At 47.9% G+C, this 20677-nt stretch overlaps 2 protein-coding genes across 2 annotated transcripts in view; both read left to right on the top strand.

Moving 5' to 3' along the window:
* The window catches only part of ANKRD65 (ankyrin repeat domain 65), a 7025-nt gene extending 2166 nt beyond the window's left edge, over positions 1-4859 (top strand). The window contains exons 3-4 of the mRNA XM_027855560.1: positions 561-1110; positions 3787-4859. Of these exons, the coding sequence (XP_027711361.1) occupies positions 561-1110; positions 3787-4254 (1018 nt within the window). The 3' untranslated portion in view covers positions 4255-4859. The remainder of the gene's footprint in view (positions 1-560; positions 1111-3786) is intronic.
* Positions 4860-11778: 6919 nt separating this feature from the next.
* Positions 11779-18230, top strand: MRPL20 (mitochondrial ribosomal protein L20). The gene is made up of 4 exons (XM_027855568.1): positions 11779-11912; positions 14943-15053; positions 15635-15712; positions 17754-18230. The coding sequence occupies exons 1-4, from the start codon at positions 11826-11828 to the stop codon at positions 17925-17927; spliced, it is 450 nt and encodes a 149-aa protein (XP_027711369.1). The 5' UTR covers positions 11779-11825; the 3' UTR covers positions 17928-18230.
* The last annotated feature ends 2447 nt before the right edge of the window (positions 18231-20677 follow it).

Below are 20677 nucleotides of genomic sequence, written 5' to 3'. Positions count from 1 at the left end.
GAAAGAAAGAAAGAAAGAAAGAAAGAAAGAAAGAAAGAAAGAAAGGAGGGAGGAAGAAAGAGAAGGAGGAAGGGAAAATGAATGAATGAAGGGTAAGAGAGGTTGGGGGTTAGGAGGGGATCAGATGAGGATAAGTTTAAGATTTAGGGGAAAATGGGCCTGCTCCTACAGATGTCAGAGATGGTAAATCATTTCTTTTTTTTTTTATTTCTTTTTAGGCAACTGGGATTAAGTGACTTGCCCAGGGTCTCACAGCTAGTAAGCGTCAAGTGTTTGGTCTTAGATCACATTTGAACTCAGGTCCTCCTGACTTCAGGGCCAGTGCTCTATCCACTGCGCCGCCTAGCTGCCCCAGATGGTAAATCATTTCCAAAGATTCTCACACACCCTAGAGGCACTACCTTCACCCACATTTATCCTGGAAGATGGGGACGGATGAATGAGAAAGAGTAAGAAGCAGGGCCTGAGACTTCAGATCCTTTCCTGTGGCTCAGGTTTAGGCGAGGGGCCCATAGGGTCTGGGGGATAGCTCTCTACCTTTGTTACAATTCTCCCTCCAGGGATCCAGCAGGCCGGACCCTGCTCCATCACGCAGTGGTGAGCGGCCACATCCCGCTGGTCCGGTTCCTGGTGCAGCATGGGGCCGCAGTGGATGCAGCAGATGAGGAACTGGTCACTCCTCTGCACTGGGCTGCCTGGCAGGGGCAGAGTCAGGTGGCTGAGCTGCTCCTGCAGCGAGGGGCACCAGCTTCAGCCAGGAGTCGGCAAGGCCTCACGCCACTGCACTGGGCAGCTGCCCTGGGACGCTCGCTATTGGTCCAGCGACTTCTCGCCCATGGCCTGGATGCTGCCAGTGAGGACGTTCATGGGTGGACAGCACTGCACTGGGCAGCTGCAGGGAACCAGCTTCCTGTGGTAGAACTTCTAATCTGTCAGGACATCTCTCTGGACATCAGCTATTCAGGAGGCCCCTGCCCTGTGCATGTGGCAGCTGGGGCTGGGAGAAAGGAGGCACTGGAGTTCCTTCTGATCCAGGGAGCAGATGTCAATGCCCAAGATAGCACGGGGGCAACAGCTCTCACCATTGCCTCAGGCCTGGGGGACCAGGAGGTGGGGCCTCCCCTGATAATGCTCTTTTCTCTGATGGGGGCAAGGAAGAGACATCTTGGGTCTACTTCTCCCAACCAGAAAAGCCTGGAGCCCTCTCATGTAGTCATGAGCCAATGATAGTAGTGAACTAGTCCTGGGTCTATAATAAGGAGGCAGTGGTGCTGCTGGAAATATGGCAGTGAGGTGGAAAGAGGAGATGCTGATCATTTTCTCCCCCTTCTGTCTCATCTGGCTTTCTGGAGTCACAGTCTGGGGAAATGTATTTGAGTGGCAGAGCAGAAGGAAAGGGCCCTGGATTAAGAGTCAGAAGACCTAGCGTTGAACCGTGGCTCTGATACTGCCCACGTGACTTCGGATAAATCATCTTCCCCTGTAAACATTCCCAGAAATGAAGGGTTTAGAAAAGACCATCTCTAAATGCCTTTCCAGCTAGGAATGTATGATCTTATGCCAAGGAGAGGCTCATGAGGTGGGTAGTAGGTGAGGAGAGGTCCCTGAGCCAGTGGAGACAAGGGGAGCAGGAGAAATGATCTAGGAATGTAGGGGGTCTTGAAAGTGTAGCTGGAGCTCATGGACACTTCAGAGAAGGAGAATGTCAGTTTAATTATTTGCTAAAAGCTTACCCAGCTGAGTGAGAATGGGGTGTGGGATAATGAAGGATTAAGAGGCTTCTCCAAGGGTCATTGATGCTGTAAATGGAGACGACCTTGTGGGCTGGGTGAGCTGTCCTATTTGCTCTTTCCCTAGGCCGGGGATGGAGGAGGGAGTGCAAGGGGTTCTGTTGAACTCTTAGGTGCCCTGCCCTAAGGGGGAATCAAGAAACAGTTATTAAGTACCTACTATGTACCAGGCACCCGGGTTAGGTGTTCCCAGATTCAGACAAAAATGAATTGATCCCTGCCCCTCAGAGAGGTTAAATTCTGCTAGGGGAGACGATATGTACTCACATAAGTATCTATAAGGAAATCTTGGGCAGGAAGTCACTAGCTACTGGGGGTGCCAGTGAAAGCTTCATGTAGGAGGGGACATGTGAGCTGAGGCTTGAAGGAAGTAGGAGTGAAGAGGGTCTTCCAGACCCAGGGACAGTCAGTGTAAGATGTCATTCCCTTTTGTAACCAGAACACCACCTCACACGCTAACATTTAAAAGTCCTAAAGATTTAGCTAGATGTTTTCCTCACCAACAGGGACCTACCTCCCAAGGTTAAAGGACCAGAGTCTATTTCTCCTCACTATCCTTCTCACCTCTGTGTGCCTAGGCCTGTGCTATTCCTATTTGGGGAGGGAAAGGAGGGTGTTCCATGTAGTACAATAGAAAGAGTTGTAGACAGGAGACCAGAGCCTCAAGACTGGGACCTGACAATGTGACTTTAGGTAAATCATTCAATAAACATTAATTAAGGATTTCCTGTATTAGGCAGTGAAGCAGATACAAAGTTGACAACTGCCACAGTATGGTGGGGGGTGGGGGGGAGAGGAGGAAATAAGATACAAACAGATAAGGAGTAATGGGAAGGTTTGAAACAAAGTATCATGTGAAAATCATTACTGACAAGGGGATCTAGGAAGGCTTCCTGGACAAGAAGATACTGGAGGTGAAGTTTGAAGAATAGATAGGAATTCAGCAGCAAAGGTCAGGCGAAGAGAAGAAGAAGGGATGGCCTACCAGGCAGAGGAAATCGTACAAACAAAGGCATGGAGGCGGGAGAGTGCAGGACTTGGCAACCAGAGTTCAGTTGGCCAACAAAAAGTGTGTGTGCGTGCGTGCGTGCGCGCGCACGCGCGCGCACGCAAGGAAGGAATAGGAGATAAGGCTGGAAAGGCAGGGGAAAGATCAGAGGGTGCTTCTCTGATGTCAGTTTCCTCATCTCTATGGTGGTGGTAATGCTTGCCCAACCTACTTTCTAGGATGGTTGTCTGAAGTCCTTCCCCTAGTAGAATGTAAGCTTCTTGAGGGCAGGGACTGTTTTGTCTTTGTACCACTTTTCCTCGAATCTAGCACAGGGCCATGCATGGAGTAGGTGCCTAATGGATGCTTGTGAATTTGAATTAACTTTGTAGACCTTAAAGTATTCTAGGAACGTAAACCATCACCACTAACCTCTCTGTCCCCATTATTATCATCCGTGTGACCCAGTCCCTGCCCTGGGAGAGGTCCTAGTTTGGCTGGTAAGGTGCGAATCAGGTGAAACAGCTGAGACAATACCAGGCAGGTTGTGTTGAAAGGCTGAGTAATTGGGATCAGGTGTCTAAAGGCAGGAGGGAGCTGTGTGGGCTGGAGGAATCTGGAAAGGAATGTAAGATTTAGAGCCGGCAGGCACCTTAGAGCCTGAGGCCCAGAGACCTATCCAAGGTCACACAGATGGTCAATGGTGAGTCATGATTTGCACCCTGGTCTTCTGCCTCCTCCTTTCTCTGTTTCAGGCCTGGAGGGAATAGGGCTCTACAAAGTTCTCACTTTGACTGTTATCTTTGGGGGAGTTGCTTTAAGGAGCAGATAGATCTGATAAGGTACTGGGTCATTCACAGAGCAGGCTCTTGAGAAGGATGAGGCTACTGTGTGGTCTTGCTAGAATTTAACGAGCTGAAATGGAGTTCAGAAAGAATAGCCCTCACCCCCATCCCTACCCCTCTATGCTTTCCAACAAAGGCCACCCAGTCTCCTTCCTATTCCCAGGTCGTAAAGCTGCTCTTGGACCATGGCGCTGATGGGGACCTTCCAGACCAACATGGCCGCTCTCCCCTTCACCGGGCAGCTGCTGCTGGCCACCTTCCTGTGGCCCAGCTACTGGTGGAGAGAGGAGCTGCAGTGGATGCCCAAGATGGACTACATCTCACACCCTTGCACCATGCAGTCTTGGGAGGAGACACTATGTTTGCTAGCTACCTCCTGGACCAGGGAGCAGAGGTCAATGTGGCCGGTTGGCTCCACAAGACCCCTTTGCACTTGGCCATTGAGAAGGGTCATTGCTCTATGGCAGAATTTTTACTAAGGCGAGGAGCTAGCCCCAACCTGCGGACACAGTGGCTGGAGACTGCAGAAGACCTCGCCGCCCCAGGCAGTCCTCTCAAGATCCTCTGTTCCTTTCAGAAAGGCCAAGACGAGAGGTACAAGGCTGGGCAGGGCTCAGGCCCCTCCACGTAGACATCCAAACTGGAGGTCTGAGTGGTACTCTGCTACTAGCTAGCTTTGTGTCCTTGGGATCACAGGACATACAGGAGGACCCTTGTTGATTATCTGATCCAACAGTCTCCTTTTATGGAAGAGGAAACTGAGGCCCACAGGAGTACAGTAATTTGCTCAAGATCACGTGGGTAGTGATTAGAGTTGGCATCTAAGCCTTGGTACGCATCTGTAAAATGGCAATAACACTTGCTTTCCTGACAGCATTACTATGAAGACAGTAAACCCTATAGTAATATAGAAAATATGAGTTATTGTTATTGCTGTTATTACTGGGACCCCAGAGGAATGAATGTTTTTAAGGTTGGGTACCCCCGGGACAAACGAAGGTGAGGACTGGGAAATAAGCTCGACAGGGCAGAGCCCTTCCCTTTTGCCATGTTTACTTTTTCCTGGAGGAAATGGAGCAGCAGTGACCCAAACTCATGGCCATTTGGCCCCATGGTCTGTCTAGCTCTGACGGTGAGGAAGAATAAGAGTCCCCACCTTCTGCCATCATCTTTTGAGGAGATTTCCTTAATAATGATGGTGGCCATCATTTATGGAACTCTTTAAAACTTGTAAAATGCTTTATATGTGTTTTCTTGTTTGATCCTCACAACTCTGTGAAGTAGGTGCCATTATTATCCCCATTTTATGGTTGAGGAAATGGAGGCAGACAGAAGTGAAGTGACTTGTCTAGGGTCACACAGCTGCTAAGGCCAGTCAAAGTCATGACTCCAATGTTGTTCAGTTGTATCTGACTCTCTGTGACCCCATTTGGGGTTTTCTTGGCAAAGATACTAGAGTGGTTTGCCATTTTCTTCTCCAGTTCATTTAACATGTAAGGAAACAGAGGCAAATGGGGTTAAGTGACTTGCCCAGGGTCACACAGCTAATAAGTGTCTGAGGCCGGATTTGAGCTTAGGTCTTCCTGACTCCAGGGCAGGCATTCTATCCACTTTACCACCCACCTGTCCCCATTCCCTCCCACTTGTGTATGTGTTGGGGGGGGGGAAGGCGGGTGTTAATAAATAAATGCTTTTTGATTGACTAATTGATCCTCTGCTTTGCCTCTCAGGGACCCCATCTCTACAATGGGAACTATCCCTGACCTTGATCCTAGAAATGATAAATTTTTCTTAAAAAGGGTAAACTTATGGACAGAGATTTTTAATTTCTTAAAAATAAAAGCATAGGGGCAGCTAGGTGGTGCAGTGGATAGAGCACCGGCCCTGAAGTCAGGAGGACCTGAGTTCAAATCTGGCCTCAGACCAAACACCTGACAAGTACTAGCTGTGTGACCTTGGGCAAGTCACTTAACCCTGATTGTCTCACTAAAAAAAAAACAACAACAAAAAACAAAAAGCATGTTTAAACATATAGATATCCATAACAGCCTCTATCAGTAATTCCCTTTATATCTCTTCCTTGCTGATCTCTTTGATTCCTTTAGACAAGCTGAGTATTGCCAGATGTAATAAAGATTGCATCTCAATTACAGTTTTAAAGGCTGATGTCCAGGGAGGAGTATGGCTGTACAGTGTAGAGATAGGAGAGTTGTTTATAAGGCAGAAAATTCACCCACGTCTCTTCCAAACACACAAATCAACTTCCTCATCACTCTACCCTCTTGTCTCACACAATCTACTCCATTCAGAATTGCCATTTAGTCATTCACACCTAATCTGTGTGGAATAAAAGTTCAGAATGTCTCCCTCTCTAAAATTTCAAGGACTTGCTTTTAATGACTTAGAGAAAACAAGTTAAAAATCACAAGTTCTTGGGCAGCTAGGTGGCACAGTGGATAGAGCACTGGCCCTGGAGTCAGGAGGTCCTGAGTTCAGACACATAACACTCATTAGCTGTGTGACCCTGGGCAAGTCACTGAACCCCAATTGCCTCACAAAACAAACAAACAAAAAACCAAATCACAAGCTCTTTTCAAACTGCTCCTGGTATGATAAAGGACCACTCGAATTCATTTTCCAGATCCCACAGAAAGTGTTAGGCTTCTAACAGGACGTGATATTTATCAGAATGTGTAATAGTTTTCTCCAATCCTAACTGTTCCGTCAACCTTGCTCACAGGGAAGGAAAGGGAGAACAAATATTTAGAAGTTCCTACTATGCGCCAGGCATGGTGCTAAGCACATTACCAATATTGTAACATGGGATCATGGGGTCACAGATGGAGAGCTGAAAGAGACCCCACAGTTCAAAGTCCATCCCTTTCATTTTCACAGATGAGTGAATTAAGGCCAGGAGAAATGGTGACTCACCCAGGATCAAACACTGGTTAAGTGTCGGAGGTGGGATTTGAACCCAGGTCTTCCTGACCTGAGTCCAGTGCTCTAAACATTACAACATGCAGGCTCTAAGATTCTGACTTCACTCAGAATTATAAGCCATTTCTAGCAGGGGAATTTAAGCTTTTTTTTTTTTTAACATCATGGATCCCTAAGGCAGTCTGCTGAAGCCTATGGGTCCCTTCTCAGAATTAAGTTTTTTAAATGCATAAAATAAAATACATAGGATTACAAAGGAAAACAATTATATAGTTGGTTTTTTTTAATTGAAAAGACAAGTAATGGTTACTCGGATTTCTTTGCAAATATCCCAGAATTAGGATTTCCATCGCAGTCAGGTTCTGGAGGATGCCCCTAGCCCATTTTTCCCTGAATGGAAATGAAACCCCCAAACTGCAGTCTCTTCCTCCACCTTGGAAAGGAATAGCAGGGGCAGGGCCAGGTTCAGCTGCAGCAGCTGTCCTCTCCTGCTTCAGGGCAATCATTGCTCCTTCACAGAGTAAAGAGAGTGTTTTGTAAATTATAAAACTCGTGTCAGTGGGCCTGTTGACTATGAACCAATCCAAACTCCTGCTCTAGGACTCTGGGCTTAGGATTGGTGTGAATTCACCATATCAGACCTCAGTCAAGTCCACTAAGCTAAGCTCTGCCTCTGCCATCCTCAAGTTATGCTGCCCTGTTGTACCCTTCCCCCTCCTCCTGTCTCCCAACCCTGCTTTCCACCTCTAGCTCTGAAAATGGTAGACAAATAAACACTACTCTCTTAGGATGTAAGTTCCTTGAGGGCAGGGATTGTCCTGATTAATTGTATTTGTATCTCCAAAAATCAATCAATCAATCAACATTTATTAAGCACCTACTAGTTACCAGGGGAGTAGCTAGGTATCCCAGTGGATGTAAATACTGGGCCTGGAGTCAGGAAGACTCATCTTTTCGAATGCAAATCTGGCCTCAGACTTCCTAGCTGTGTGACCCTGGGCAAGTCACTTGACCCTATTTGCCTCAGTTTCCTCATCTGTAAAATGATCTGGAGAAGGACATTTGCCATTGCAAACCACTCCAGTATCTCTGCCAAGAAAACCCCAAATAGGGTCAAGAAGAGTCAGATGTGACTGAACAACATTTGTATCTCCAGAAATCAACCAATCAACATTTATTAAGTACCTACTATGTTCTAGGCACCATACTGAGGCTGGGGATTCAAAAAGAGTCAAAAGACTGTCTCTGCCCTCAAGGAGCTTACAATCTTATGCTGACCTAGCAGGGCATATAGCAAGCACTTAATAAATGTTTCTTTTATTCATTCACATTGTACACAGCAGAGGGAGATGTTTAATATTGTAAATATCCACTTTAAAAAAACCGCACATATTAAGTGTTTCTTGTGAGCAAGGCACTAGGGAGTCAAAGATAAGACTGAAAAGACCCTATCCCTGCCTGCACAGTGCTTATATTTTACTGGGGGTGGGGGATAGGGAGAGGAACACATAGACACAGAAAAGTAAACCTAATGCAATAAGGATGCATTAAGTGAAGGTTTTGAAAAAGACAAATGCAAGTTAATTTGGAGAGAAACAATGAATCAATTAAAAGAAATAGGGGACAGCTAGGTGGCGAACTGGATAGAGAACCAGCCCCGGAGTCAGGAGGACCTGTGTTCAAATCTGGCCTCAGACCAAACACTTGACACTTACTAGCTGTGTGACCCTGGACAAGTCACTTAACCCCAATTGCCTAAAAAAAAAAAAAAGGGAATAGCATTTCTTAAGTACCTGCTTTATGCCAGGCACTGGCAAAGATTGAAACCCAAAGAATGAAAGAATCTCTAGGACCAAAGAGCCAAGTAAATTCTAGGAACTCGCCAACGAAGAGGGGGCTGAGAGAAGGCTTTGTTTTGGGAGGTGGTGCATGAGCGAAACCTCCAAGAAACAAGGGATTCAGAGACAGGCTGTCCACACAGACAGAAAGGAGGGGGCATGAACCTGAAGTGTGTAAAGGAGATAATCTGAAGGCTATCTGGGAAGGGAGGCTTTCAATGCCAGGTTGAACGGCTTGCATTCCATCCTAGAGGCCTCAGAGAGGCATTAAAGGGAGTCTGGAACTCTGAGGACCCCAGTTCAAATCCCAGCCTTGCTACTTGCTACAAGCCTCTCTCAGCCTCGGTCTCTTAATGTGTCAAAGGTAAAAAAGTCTAAGGTCTATCCAGCTTGAAAGCTAAGATCCTCCTTACACAGACAGCCTCGTGCCTTAGCAAGATGATTTTGGCAGCCGTGTGACTGATAAATTAAAGAGACCAGAGCAAAGAGTCCTGTTAGAAAGCTCCTGCCATGGTCTAGGTGAGAAGCAACCAGGACTTGAGCTTGGGGAGTGTCTGCATGCGTAGGGAGAGATGGGAATGGAAGAAAGAGATGTTATGGAAGCAGCATTGATGAGTCTTGGCAAGTGATAGGATGTGATTGATGCATGATGGGGGGAGAGAAAGGGAAGAGTAAAAGATGATTGCAAGGGGAGAAAAACTTAAAACTCAAAAGCTTATGGAAGTGATTGTTTAAAACTAAAAATAAATTAATAAAAAAAAAAAGGTGATTTCAAGGTTGTAAGACAGGGTAACTGGAAGAATGGAGCAGACCTAAATAGGGATGTTTGGATGAGAGGTGGTTTAAAGGAGAAGAGAATTAATTCTGTTATAGACAAGCTAAGTTTGAGGTGCTTATGGGACATCTCATAGGCAGGATCCACAGAATCAGTAATCTTCCATGCAGAAATGATACTTGAGCCCATGAGTGCTAATGAAATAACGGAGAGAGAAAACAGGGAGAGAAGTGGCCCCAGGGCAGAACTTTGGGACGGACACACAAGGACACACAGACAGACAGACAGACAGACACACACACACACACACACACACACACACACACACACACAGAGTCAGGAGATGGACCCAAAATCCAGCAAAAGAGACTGAGAACTGAAAGACAGGTAGGATTGTAGCTGTCAGAGCTTCTAGGAATTTCATAGGCCACCAAGCTCAACTTCCTAATTTTATAGATGAGGAAACTGAGGCCTAGAGAGATGAAGTATCACACAGATATTAAGTAACAGAGGTTTTGTTTGTTGTTCATTCTTGAAGAGGATTAATGACATCAGGAGGGTGATGTCTTAGACTTGTAAATGAGTTGGATTTAAGTGAGGCAGGGCTGTGCAGAGTCATCAGCCTCATTCTCTCCTCCAGGGTCATCTAGGTCCAGTGGCAAGACAAGGATGACCAGTGATGGCCCTGGATGTGGTGGGAGAAGGTCTTTCCCACAGGTCTCAGTTTGTCTGACTCAGTTTGTCTGCAATGCCCATTCAGTGATTAAAGGTTAGGTAACAAATGAGACAAAAAATGGGGCAGCTAGGTGGAGCAGTGGATAGAGCACCGGCCCTGGATTCAGGAAGACCTGAGTTCAAATCCGGCCTCAGACACATAACACTTACTAGCTGTGTGACCCTGGGCAAGTCACTTAACCCCATTGCCTAGCCAAAATAAAACAAAACAAAAAAAAGAAAGAAATGAGGCAAAAGATGGCCTAGTTTGCCTTCACAAAAGAATCAGTCTGGGAGGGGAAGACCTTGAGAGTTTCTGGCCAGAGCAGAAACAATTGCTATTTACACTGACCTAAACAATGAGCAAGTGAGGCTTGGTCTGGGACCTATTATTGGTCAATCAGTGAGAGCCAGAGTGATTTAGGTTTAAAGGCATAGTCAAGTAGCTCCACTTGAATCCCAATGGGCTTTATCAAAGCCTGGTTTTCCAGAGCTATATTTCAAGAAATCAAAAATGAAAACCACATGAGAAAAAAGAGTTAATTGTCCTAGTTTTTTGAAAAACAAACAAACAAAACAACAACAACAACAAAATAACAAAATAAACAATGATAGAATAAATAAGTAGGGAAGAAAAAGATGTAGCCCCCAAACCCTGAGATATTTTGTGAAGTATAAGTGATCAAAATTGATATTCCTTCTGACAGAGCACCCACACATAAGGGTAGGACTCCCCACATGGACAGAGGGAAAAGAGGAGGAGGATAAGGAGGAAGTATCAGAGGTGAGATTTGTACTGAGGACCCCAACCCCAGAGACTGTGCTTTTCTCCGTGGCCCCCCCCCCCCAGCCTCAGGAGAAAACAGTATCCTAAGTAAGAAAGTATCCAGGAGAAAGGGGTGTTCAATAGCATCATTAGCTATAGAGAAGTCAAGGAAGAGCTGAGCTGAGAGAAATGACCGCCAGATTGCACAGGTCAGAGTCACTCTGGATTGAGCAGTTTCCTACTATTACAACGGTACAGCTGTTTGAAGCCGGCTTCTAATATCTGAGTTCTCAAAGGCAGAAGCCCCAGGTGGAAAGGCTATGCCGAGGACCTGGTCAGTTGCGTTTAAAGATGCTTGTCCAGAGCAGACTTGGGGTGGGGGAGGATGAGGGCTGATGGGGGTGAATTTTCCCCATTTTTTTCTGCCACAACGGTAAAGCCTTTCTTTTAAGGTGTGGAATACTCCAGTGCAGATAAAAGCATGCATGCATTCAAGTCAAGCTATGCTCCAGGGCCTACATTTTCCAAGAGCATCCAGAAATGAATCAATGCCAGGGCTGGAGCACATCCTGAGCTCTCCCACCGCTGTGCCTAGCCCAGGATGCCTTCCCACCCACACCTCGCCTGCCCACTTATCCTTTAAAGCCATCTCTGTGGCCCCGGATGGCTTTAAAGTCAGCTGACGCCATCTCCTCCTGAGACTTTTCACCTAATACTGCTGATCGTGGCTGGTTGTCATCTACTTTCTAAACAAGGAGATTTAAAAGCTAAAATGTTTTTTAGAGTTTGACAAATTATCATCTCAGTTGATTCTCACAACCACCCTGGGAGGCTATTATTGTCTCTATTTTGCAAATGAGGAAACTGAGGCAGCCAGAGGGGTTAGTTACTTGCCAGGGTCACACAGCTAGGAAATGTGGGAAGGCTGCATTTGAACTCAGGCCTTCCTAACAGTTAGGCAGGCCATCCCCAACTCGGAGGGGGAGGGGAGGGGAGGGGAGGGAAGGGGAGGGGAGGAGGAGCCGAAGCTGCGGGCCCCGCCCCGCGCCCTGGAAGTACTTGCCGTCGGAGGCGGAGCCGCCCCCGGAAGTGCTCGAGGCACCGCCGTTTCCGGCGTCCTGTGCATGGCCGCCGTCACCAGGGCCTCGCGCCGCCCAGAATAGGAAGGAGCCATGGTGCTGCTCACGGCGCCGCTGAGGGTGCGCGCCCGCCTCACCGACCGCTACTGGCGGATCCAGGACGTCCTGCAGTGCGCCCGGGTGAGCGCCCCGGGCCCGGGGCCCCTTCCCCGCCTCCCTCTCCGGGGCTTCTCCCCTCCCCCCAGCCCCTCAGGCCCCTCCTCCTTTCTCCCCCTAGCTCTTCCCCCTCCCTCTCCTCAGGCCCCTCCCCTTCCCCATGCCCCTCCCCTCATGAGATCCCACCCCTTCTCCATGGCTCCGCTCCTCCCCCCCAGCCCCTGAGCTTCCTCCCCTCCCCCTTCTCGTCCACCTTCATGGCTCACCCCTCTCCTCTTCTGAGACCCCTCCCCTCCTTCCCCGTGACCTCAGTCTTTTTGTGACCCCATTTAGGGTTTTCTGGGCAGAGATCCTGGAGTGGTTTGCCATTTCCTTCTCCAGCTCATTTTACAGATGAGGAAACTGAGGCAAACAGGGTGAAGTGACTTGTCCAGGGTCACACAGCTAGGAAGTGTCTGAGGTCGGATTTGAACTCAGGAAGACAAGTCTTCCTGACTCCAGGCTTGGCCCTCTTATCTTAACGACTCATGGACACATCACTTTAAAAAAAAAACCAAAACTTTGCCTCAGTTCTCCCAACTGTAAAATGGAGATCATCAGAGCACTATCTCCCAGCTTTGTTGTGAGGGTTAAATGAGATAATATTTGTTTAAAAAAAAGCACTTAGTGTGCCTGGCACGTAGTAGGTGCTTAATAAATGCTTCTACCCATTTATTTGAGATTCTTAACCTTTTATGTGTCATGGACTCAGCAGTCTGATGAAGTTTGTGGAGATGGATAATGAAAGTTTTAACTCCTAAATTAAAATGGATTGCAAAGGAAACCAATTCTATTTAAATACAATTATAAAAATATATATTTTTTGAAGTTGAGATACTCCAGGTTAAGAACTCCTGTACTAAGGGTACTAGCTGTATGACCCTGGGCAAGTCACTTCACCTGTTTGCCTCAGTTTCCCTATGCACAAAATAGGGCTGATAATAGTTCCTCCTAGTTAGCTATTATTATTAGTTTTTGGGCACTGAGCGAAGCCCAAGGATACAAAGAAAGAGATAAATAGCCCCTTCCCCCTTCTAGAGCTTCCATTCCAATGGGGTGGACAACGTCTAACTAAATAAATAGGTACATACAAAATACAAGTGTAAGCAAGGTTCCGTCCCTACTCCCAGAGAAGGACTCCTGTGACGAAGCCGATGTGATGAGTCTTGAATCTGGGAGGGGGAAAGGAGAGCATGAGGGTAAAGGTTTGGGGAAGGAGGAGCGTTTGTGAAGTGCCCACTGTGCCTTGTGCCGGGCTAAGCTCTGGGGGGCTCAAAGAAAAGGAAGAAGAACCTGGTCGATGCCTTCGAGACCCTTACATTCTGTTATTATCCGTGCCTAAGAGATTGGTACAGAATAGACGGAAGGTTGTCTGAGAGGTGAGCCCCGACGTGCCAGCGTGTAGCCGTCATCGGGGTCCAGACAAGAAACAGGAAGGGCCTGGCTGGGGAAGGGTCTTGAAAGTGAAACAGCATTTTATATTTCATCCTGGAGATAAAGGGAGCCCCTGGAGCTCATGGGGCAGGGAAGGCTGTGGTGAACATTTATTAAGCACTTTCTGTGCGTCAGGCCTTGTGCTAATAAGCTCGTCTGATCCTCACAGCAACCTGGGGATTTTTAATCCCCATTTTTACAGTTGAAGAAACTGAGGCAGACAGATGAAGTGACTTGCCTGGGGTCACACAGCTAGAAAGTGAAAGGCAGGATTTAAACTCAGGTTTTCCTTACTCCAGCGCCTCCTCAAGGCAGTGGGTGACACCATCAGTCCTGTCCCTTTAGAAGAATGACTCTCTCAGGAGGATGGGCCGGAGTGGGGAGAGACTGAGGTAGACAAACCCTTTAGCAGACTGTGAGAAGAAGTCTGGATGGAGGAGGCAGGGGAGAGGAGGGGACCCAGACCAGATGTGCTCAGAGGGTAGAATGGGCAAGATCTGGCACCTTCTTCCAGTCCTCTTTTCATTCTATTCCTTCTCCCCTCTGTCCTCCCTAAGTGCCTCCTCTGGGCCCCTTTCCCACCCCCCTCCCTCTGTTCTGCCTCCCTTGATCCCGCCCCTGTGTTCCCACCCCCTGGGTCCCCTCTGCCTGTCTTTCCCTTCCCCTCGATCTCTTCAGCTCCCTACCATCTGCTTGGCTCTTGGCTCGTCCCCTACCACTACCCTTCTCTGTCATGTGCCCCCCTCTTCCGGCCCCAGCTGGGTTCTCCCCTATTCTCTAGTCAGACTCTTTTCTCCCTGCTAACCTGTTTCATTTTTGTAATTCCACTCCCTCCCCCATGTAACCCAGCTCAGCCACATAGTTCTCCTCCCCCTCCTCCTGCTTATGCTGAGAACCCCTCCCTCTAAGGGGCATTTAGGGTGGGGTGCATTCCAGGGTCCCTTTGAACTCTCTAAAGGACCACCCCCCTGAGATGATGGTCCAGAATGATAATGGAAACTATCTGCCCTTTCTCTGTCTCTCTTTCCCCCTCCTGCCCCCTCCCTTTCCCTCCTCCCTCAGCAAAGAGGCTGGGCACTTCTGGGGCTGAATGCTCTGACCATTGTCAGACTGCCCAAATCTTTATTGATTTGTTTATTTTCGTTATGTGGTTTGGGTACAGTTTGCTGGCAAGGGATGGAGAAGAGGAAAGGGTATATCTAGAAATGACTATTATGTGAAAACAAAAAGTGTCGATAATAACTTCTTTTAAATCAGTGTCAGTAGAGAGCTATAGACGAGCTCATGACTGAGTCTGAATGTGTGGGAACAATGTGGCTAGACCTTCCCAGTCCCAGGGCTTGTGTACCCATCCCCCCACCCCCACCCCTCTGCAATTGTTGCATCATCGATCTCATCATCGGTGCCCGAGCCGCCTGCAGGCAGAGAGGGCAGCATCGAACCAGCCTGACTGCGGGGTCCTTCGAGCCGGGTGGGGTTCCCTTCCAGGTGTTGCTCAGCAGCTGTGAAGGCTGCTGCCTCTGGAACAGGGCCTCATCAGTCTTTGCCAGCCATGATCGACACGTCCTCTTTCTAACTTAGCACTTTCGGGGAAGGAAGAATCGCTGTTACAGGTTGGCTGTCAGGGCTGTGAACAGAGCCTTCGTGAAATGTACCAATGCCAGGAGGTTGAAGAAGAAGAACATGAGAATGGTGAGTCCATCTGGGGGGATGCAGAGGGAGCAGAGATGGGCCCACCCCCTCCTTTATTCCCTGCACATTTTGTTGGGACCGGACCTGGTGACGAACCTCCTTCGTCATCTGGGCAGGGGTAAAGGGACTTGCCCTGAGATGCTGCAGTTCTCTCTCTTTTGTCCCAGGTGGGGCTTGAACTCAGGGCTTCATGATGCCTAGGCCCTGATATACTGAAGCCTCTCAGTGCTGGTAGTGACTGTAGTGAGATGGTATGGCAGCATTTGTTTTAGTTTAGACCATTTAAGCCATCCCCACCTCACTTGCTCAGATGGATCCAGCTGCACAGATAAGATCATTTTAACCCTGTGGAAAGGACAGCTGAACCAGAGGGGATGAGCACATCCGGTCCTGTCTGAGGCCTTTGGCCCTGTGGTGCTAGGTCAGTCTGAGCAAGGGGTCCTCATCTCCTTGGTGTTTATGGAGGCAGATGCTGGTAGAGTAAGAGACAGGTGCCAAAGCAGCCCACTGACCAGAACCAAAGTTAGCATCTTTTTCTATTCAGTCTGGAATGAATTTATTTCTATGTGTCCTGATTTCAGCTTTGGATTAATCGAATTACAGCTGCTTCCCAAGAACATGGCTTGAAGTATCCAGCATTTATTAGCAATTTAATCAAGGTATGTTTCAGAGCTTGCTGTGATTAGGTAGAAGGGTTACACAGAGCCGCCGGTGTCTCACAATTCACAGTAATTCCACTTTAGCAACTCACGTGTCACCATTGCAATCCGTTTTCTGGTCCTGAATGTTGGAATTCATTTGGCTGTGTGTGTGTGGGGGGGAGGGGTTGGATGTACAGAGACAGCTTTGTTCCTTTCCCCAAAATCCCCAAAGGAGCATCTCAGAATTGGAAAACATGGTACATGGTGTGGTGGGCTGGGCCCTGCCTAGTCCTCTAATAAGAGGAAAGGTCAGAATATCATTTTTGTTGACTTTAAAAAATGGTAGTTTCAGGAGGAAGTGGTTTAATTCGGGGTGGGGGAGGAATTCAGTAAGATGTGGACATTGAAGGAGCTAAGGTTGTCCCCTCCCAGGCTTGCGCTTCCAAGAATGAGGTCAGTGCTCAGCTCAGCCGGCTTCCCCCAAAGGGACCTGTCGGTCCTTCGAGTCACTTTCTGAAAGGCACATTTTAGTCCGGTCTGGGTTAGATCAGACTTTACAGTTTTCCTTGGCAGGAAGCTGAGGCCTCCCTCTCACAGCTGCTGGACTGGGGGAATCAGCACCCATGGGTTTTGTTCCCTGCTTCTCCTTCGGCCGGGGTGCTGGGCACCTCGTATCCCCTCTCTGCCTCATTGTCTCTGTAAAAATTTGACCTGCAGCCCCCCACCTCGGAGTATTGTTTGATTGTTCCTATTTTCCCAGAGCGCTCTCAGTCAGGCTGTCTCCTTCACCGTCCCACACGTGGTGCCTTGTGTCCGTGACTTCCATCCACTTGGTGCTGGGTCCCCTTGTGGGGGTCAGGGAAAGGACTCAGTGTTCAGTTCAGAGCTTCAGGCTGCCAAAGGGGCGGTGAAGCGTAAAGGGGACACAAAGCCCAGCATTCACGAGCTGCCTCCAGGCTGGGTGCACGATGGACATTGAGGTCATCTGGTAGGGCAGCTTAAGGACTGCACTGGGTGCCAGGAAGACCCAGGGTTCCAATCCCGCTTCTGATCCTGGAGCAGCTCTGTGCCTACAGGCGAGCCAGCCAGCTCCCCCCTCAGTTCCCTTTTCTGTAAAGTTAGGCTAATGCTACCCTTTCTGCTGACTCCCAGGATAGTTGTGAGGGGCAAACAAGGTCATGTGTGTTCAGTGCTCTGCAGACCTTAAAAGCTGTGTGTGCATGCTCACTGCTATGATCAAGCACTCCACAGGCTTCAGGGAGCAGCAGCTCATCCTCATTACGCTGCCTGGAGCTGGAGGAGATAGGACAATTAGCTGAGACAGCCCCAGTCCAGCTGCTTTTCTGGGTGGAGAAGTCCCCCGGACGAGGCGACCTCTGCTTGCAGTGCCCAGGGGAGGAATCTCCCAACTAAAACCTGGAGCCTCTTGATGGGAAATCAGCAGAGGCTCCTTCACCTTCCCCGTGGTCCCTTTCTGAACGGGTGTGAGTCACCTATGACTGAAGGGTGTAAGCATGTGTAGACCTTCAGCTGCGCAGGTCCCTTGTGGCCCAGCTCAAACAGGAGAAGGGAGGTGTGCCAGTCCTCCTGTGCCCTGCTGGCATATTGTTCCCTTTCTAGGCTAACGATTTCAGCAAGGGCATTGACTGACAGGAATGGATCCGGCGGTGAGGGAGTTGGAGACCATGGACTGTGTGGGTTTGAGGACTGCTTGAAACAACTCGGGGTGTTTTGGGTCTAGAGGGAAAGGAAGCTTAATCAGAGGAGGGAAGATGTCGCTTTGTTCTGCTTGGCGCCAGAAGCTAGAGTAATAGGTGCAGTCAATAGATAAACATTTATTAAGCACCTGCTGTGTTCCACGGAGGTGAAAAAGCTCCAAGGAGCTGTTTTGGGTTTAGTGTATGGAAACATCTTCACAGGGGAGTGGTCCAGAAATGGAAGAGGCCTTATGTGAGGTGGCAGTGCGTGTCCCCTTCACTCGAGGCCTTCCACATCGTCCAGCTCTGAGAGTCTCTGCTTTGGTGGTGTCATTGTGTGATGTCACTTCTTTTCTCCCCAGTGTCAGGTGGAACTCAACAGGAAAGTCCTTGCTGACCTGGCTATTTATGAACCCAAGACTTTTAAGTCTTTGGCTGCTTTGGCCAAGCGGAGGAAAGAAGAAGGCCTTGCAGCTGCTCTGGGGGACGAGAAGGAGCCGGCAGGGATCTTTTCCCGGGTGGTGCATCATCAGTGAAGGCGATGGAGCCGCCATTGCCGCCGCCACCAGGGCGCTTTGCCCGAGGAAGGACTGGGGGTAATTCTCAGCTACACTAATGACAAAGATGAGCTGTGTGAGAGCTTCTCCAAGCTTTTTAGGTTCTTTCATAATGGTGTCTTTTCACATTTCAGGAGTGTGACAGGAGAGGTAGCTGGGCTTTTACCAGGTGGGAGGATGGGGGGCCCTAAAGGATTCATTCAGCATGTTTTCTTTTAAGCAAGGGCAGACTTTCAAATGTGTTCTGGAAGAGATTATAAAATAAAGCTTTTATAACAAAGAGTTGCTCATCATTGTGGATCATTTCCCTGGAATTCCAACCAGTTATTTGGTATTAAGGTTTTCTTGGGGCATCAGCAAACCATCAGTAGGAAAGCGGAGGTCAGAAGGCTGGTTTCTAGGCCCCTGCTCTGCCCTCATTGTATTACCTGGAGCCAGTCACTTCCTCTCTTGAGACGCAGATTCCTCATCTGTACAAGGTGGGGATGTCTAAAAGTCCTTCTTTATTCCTGTGGCATTAAAAATCCAGGCAAGAAGCTTTCATTAAGTGCTAAAGATGAGCCAGGCAGGCATTGTGCTAACTACTGGAGATACAAAGAAAAACTGGGGGAAAAAAAGTGGAGACCATCTGTGAAAAACCAGGCACATGAGAGAGAGAGAGTAGATGGGGTTAACGGAGAGGAAGGTGCTGGGGGCGGGGAGCAGGAGATGCCTCCTCACCAGCTAGGCTTGAACTCCGGGGCTCATTTTGTTTAATCCACTCATTTTACAAATGGGGAAACCAAGGCGTAACAGGTTTGGGGGAAGTGACTTACCCAGCATCCCACATCAGGTGAGTGTCTGAGATTTGAACCCCAGCCCTCTGATTCCAAATTCAGTGCCATCTCTCCTCACCAACCCCCTCAGTACCTCGGAATGCTGAGGTGGGTACACGCCTTACACAATCTTTTTTGGGGGGGGGGTGTTTTCTGTGCCATTTCTTTGTCCCTATCTAGGGGCCTAGAACAATGTGCTATGGTCTAGTAGACTTCATGCATCTTTGTGGTCTTAGGTTCTCCAGCCTAGGCTGGTTGGAGCCCAGAGCTCTTTCTGATCCTCCCTAACCAGGAAGGTCCTACAGGCTGAGAGGGATGGACTTCACATATATGTGTCTCTGCTGACACACCACATCTTCCTGGCTAAGTTCAAGAGGGTTAAAACCAGGTTGGCCGCGGCGCCTCCAGAAGACCCGGCCTATTACTGACAGTACGTTCTGGGGCTGCTTAAAAACCACAAATCAGGAAGGTCCCACCCAACCCCCCATCTTAGAGGAACCCAAATTGCACGCAACCAGAATAGCACCCTGCCTATGTCAATATTTTAAAATATAAAAATAAAAACAAAACTTGGCAAGCACAGGGATGGAAAAAAGGAGAGCTGAAAGGAATTTAGAAATGAAATTATTATTATTAATTTTTTTTTTTTTGCTTTTTGGTGAGGCAATTGGGGTTAAGTGACCTTCCCAGGGTCACACAGCTAATAAGTGTCAAGTGTCTGAGGTCGGATTTGAACTCAGGTCCTCCTGACTCCCAACGCTAGAGCTCTATCCACTGCACCACCTAGCAGGAATGAAATTATTCAATTATTCAGTTCACGGCAACAAGCGTATACTGGACACCTACTCCATGGCAGCCACTGTACGCACATAGCACAAGAAATAAGACAAAACTCCCTGCCTTCAGAGTGCTTACCTTCGAGAACCATTAATGTATTTGATAAACTATGTTTTCCCCTTAAATTCCAAATAATTTGGAGTTTATAAATGTAATGTACGATCACGTTCCCTAGAGAGTCATCGACTCTGGACCCGCAGAACTCTGTGTTCCAATTCGGAATCCAATTCTTACTGTGTGATCACGGAAAAGTCACGACTGCTGGGTTTCAGTTTCCTCATCTGTAAAACGAGGGGTTTAGCCTTAGATGACCTCCGAGATCCAGCTCTGCATCTAGTGGCCTGTGAAAGCTCTCCCAGCTCCCTAAATTGGATTCAGCAAATATTTCTTGAGTGTTTACCGTGTGCAGTCAAGACAATGAGCATTTATTAAGCACTTAACAAGTGCCATTAGGTTTCTAATTGATAAACTTCGATTAGACTAAATTTGTTTTACAATAAATTCACCATTCGACGTCCCTCCCCACCCCCCACCAGAAAGAGGACAACCCACCAAACAGTGAAACAGGCAGAAGTTTGTGCCGTCATCATACTGGTGGTTTGCCCTTTGTCTAAGGAAAAGAACAATGTGTTCTTTCACTCCAAATGATCAATCAGTACCAGCACCCTCCATCGTCAGTGATTGAAGCTTTGTTGCCCTTGATGGAGCTGTGGTCAAGGTATGTGTGACCCTTTCAGCTCTGTCTGTCCATGATCCCTCCAAGTCGGCCCATATCTGTCCAGACCTATTATTTCTTACAGGTGTGGATGCAGATTCCAAACCTCTGTTTCTCTAGAAATATTAAGATTTCTCTGGTCTACACATTCTTTCCAGACTTGTCTCTAGGATGTACTGGACTTTCTTTAACCTTGACGAGCCTCCGTTTCCCCATCTGCAAAATAGAGATAATAGTGCCTCCCCCCAGTGGTTGTAAGGCTCAAATGTAAAGGTGTATATTTTTTTATTTATTTTTAATTTATTTTTTAATATTTTTTTATTTTTAAATATTTATTGTTAAAAATTTTTCCTAGTTACATG

The sequence above is a fragment of the Vombatus ursinus genome, unplaced genomic scaffold, assembly GCF_900497805.2.
Source record: "Vombatus ursinus unplaced genomic scaffold, bare-nosed wombat genome assembly UNPS02010822.1, whole genome shotgun sequence".
Lineage (NCBI taxonomy): Eukaryota > Metazoa > Chordata > Mammalia > Diprotodontia > Vombatidae > Vombatus > Vombatus ursinus.
The sequence above is the reverse complement of the archived record's forward strand: the minus strand, read 5'-3'. Positions and strand labels throughout refer to the sequence as shown.

Coding starts and splice junctions, on each gene's coding strand:
- MRPL20 (XM_027855568.1), top strand. CDS start 11,826: ATGGTGCTGCTCACGGCGCCGCTGAGGGTGCGCGCCCGCCTCACCGAC. Junction 15,054..15,634: donor AGAAGAAGAACATGAGAATG/GTGAGTCCATCT, acceptor TCCTGATTTCAG/CTTTGGATTAATCGAATTAC. Junction 15,713..17,753: donor TTATTAGCAATTTAATCAAG/GTATGTTTCAGA, acceptor TTTTCTCCCCAG/TGTCAGGTGGAACTCAACAG.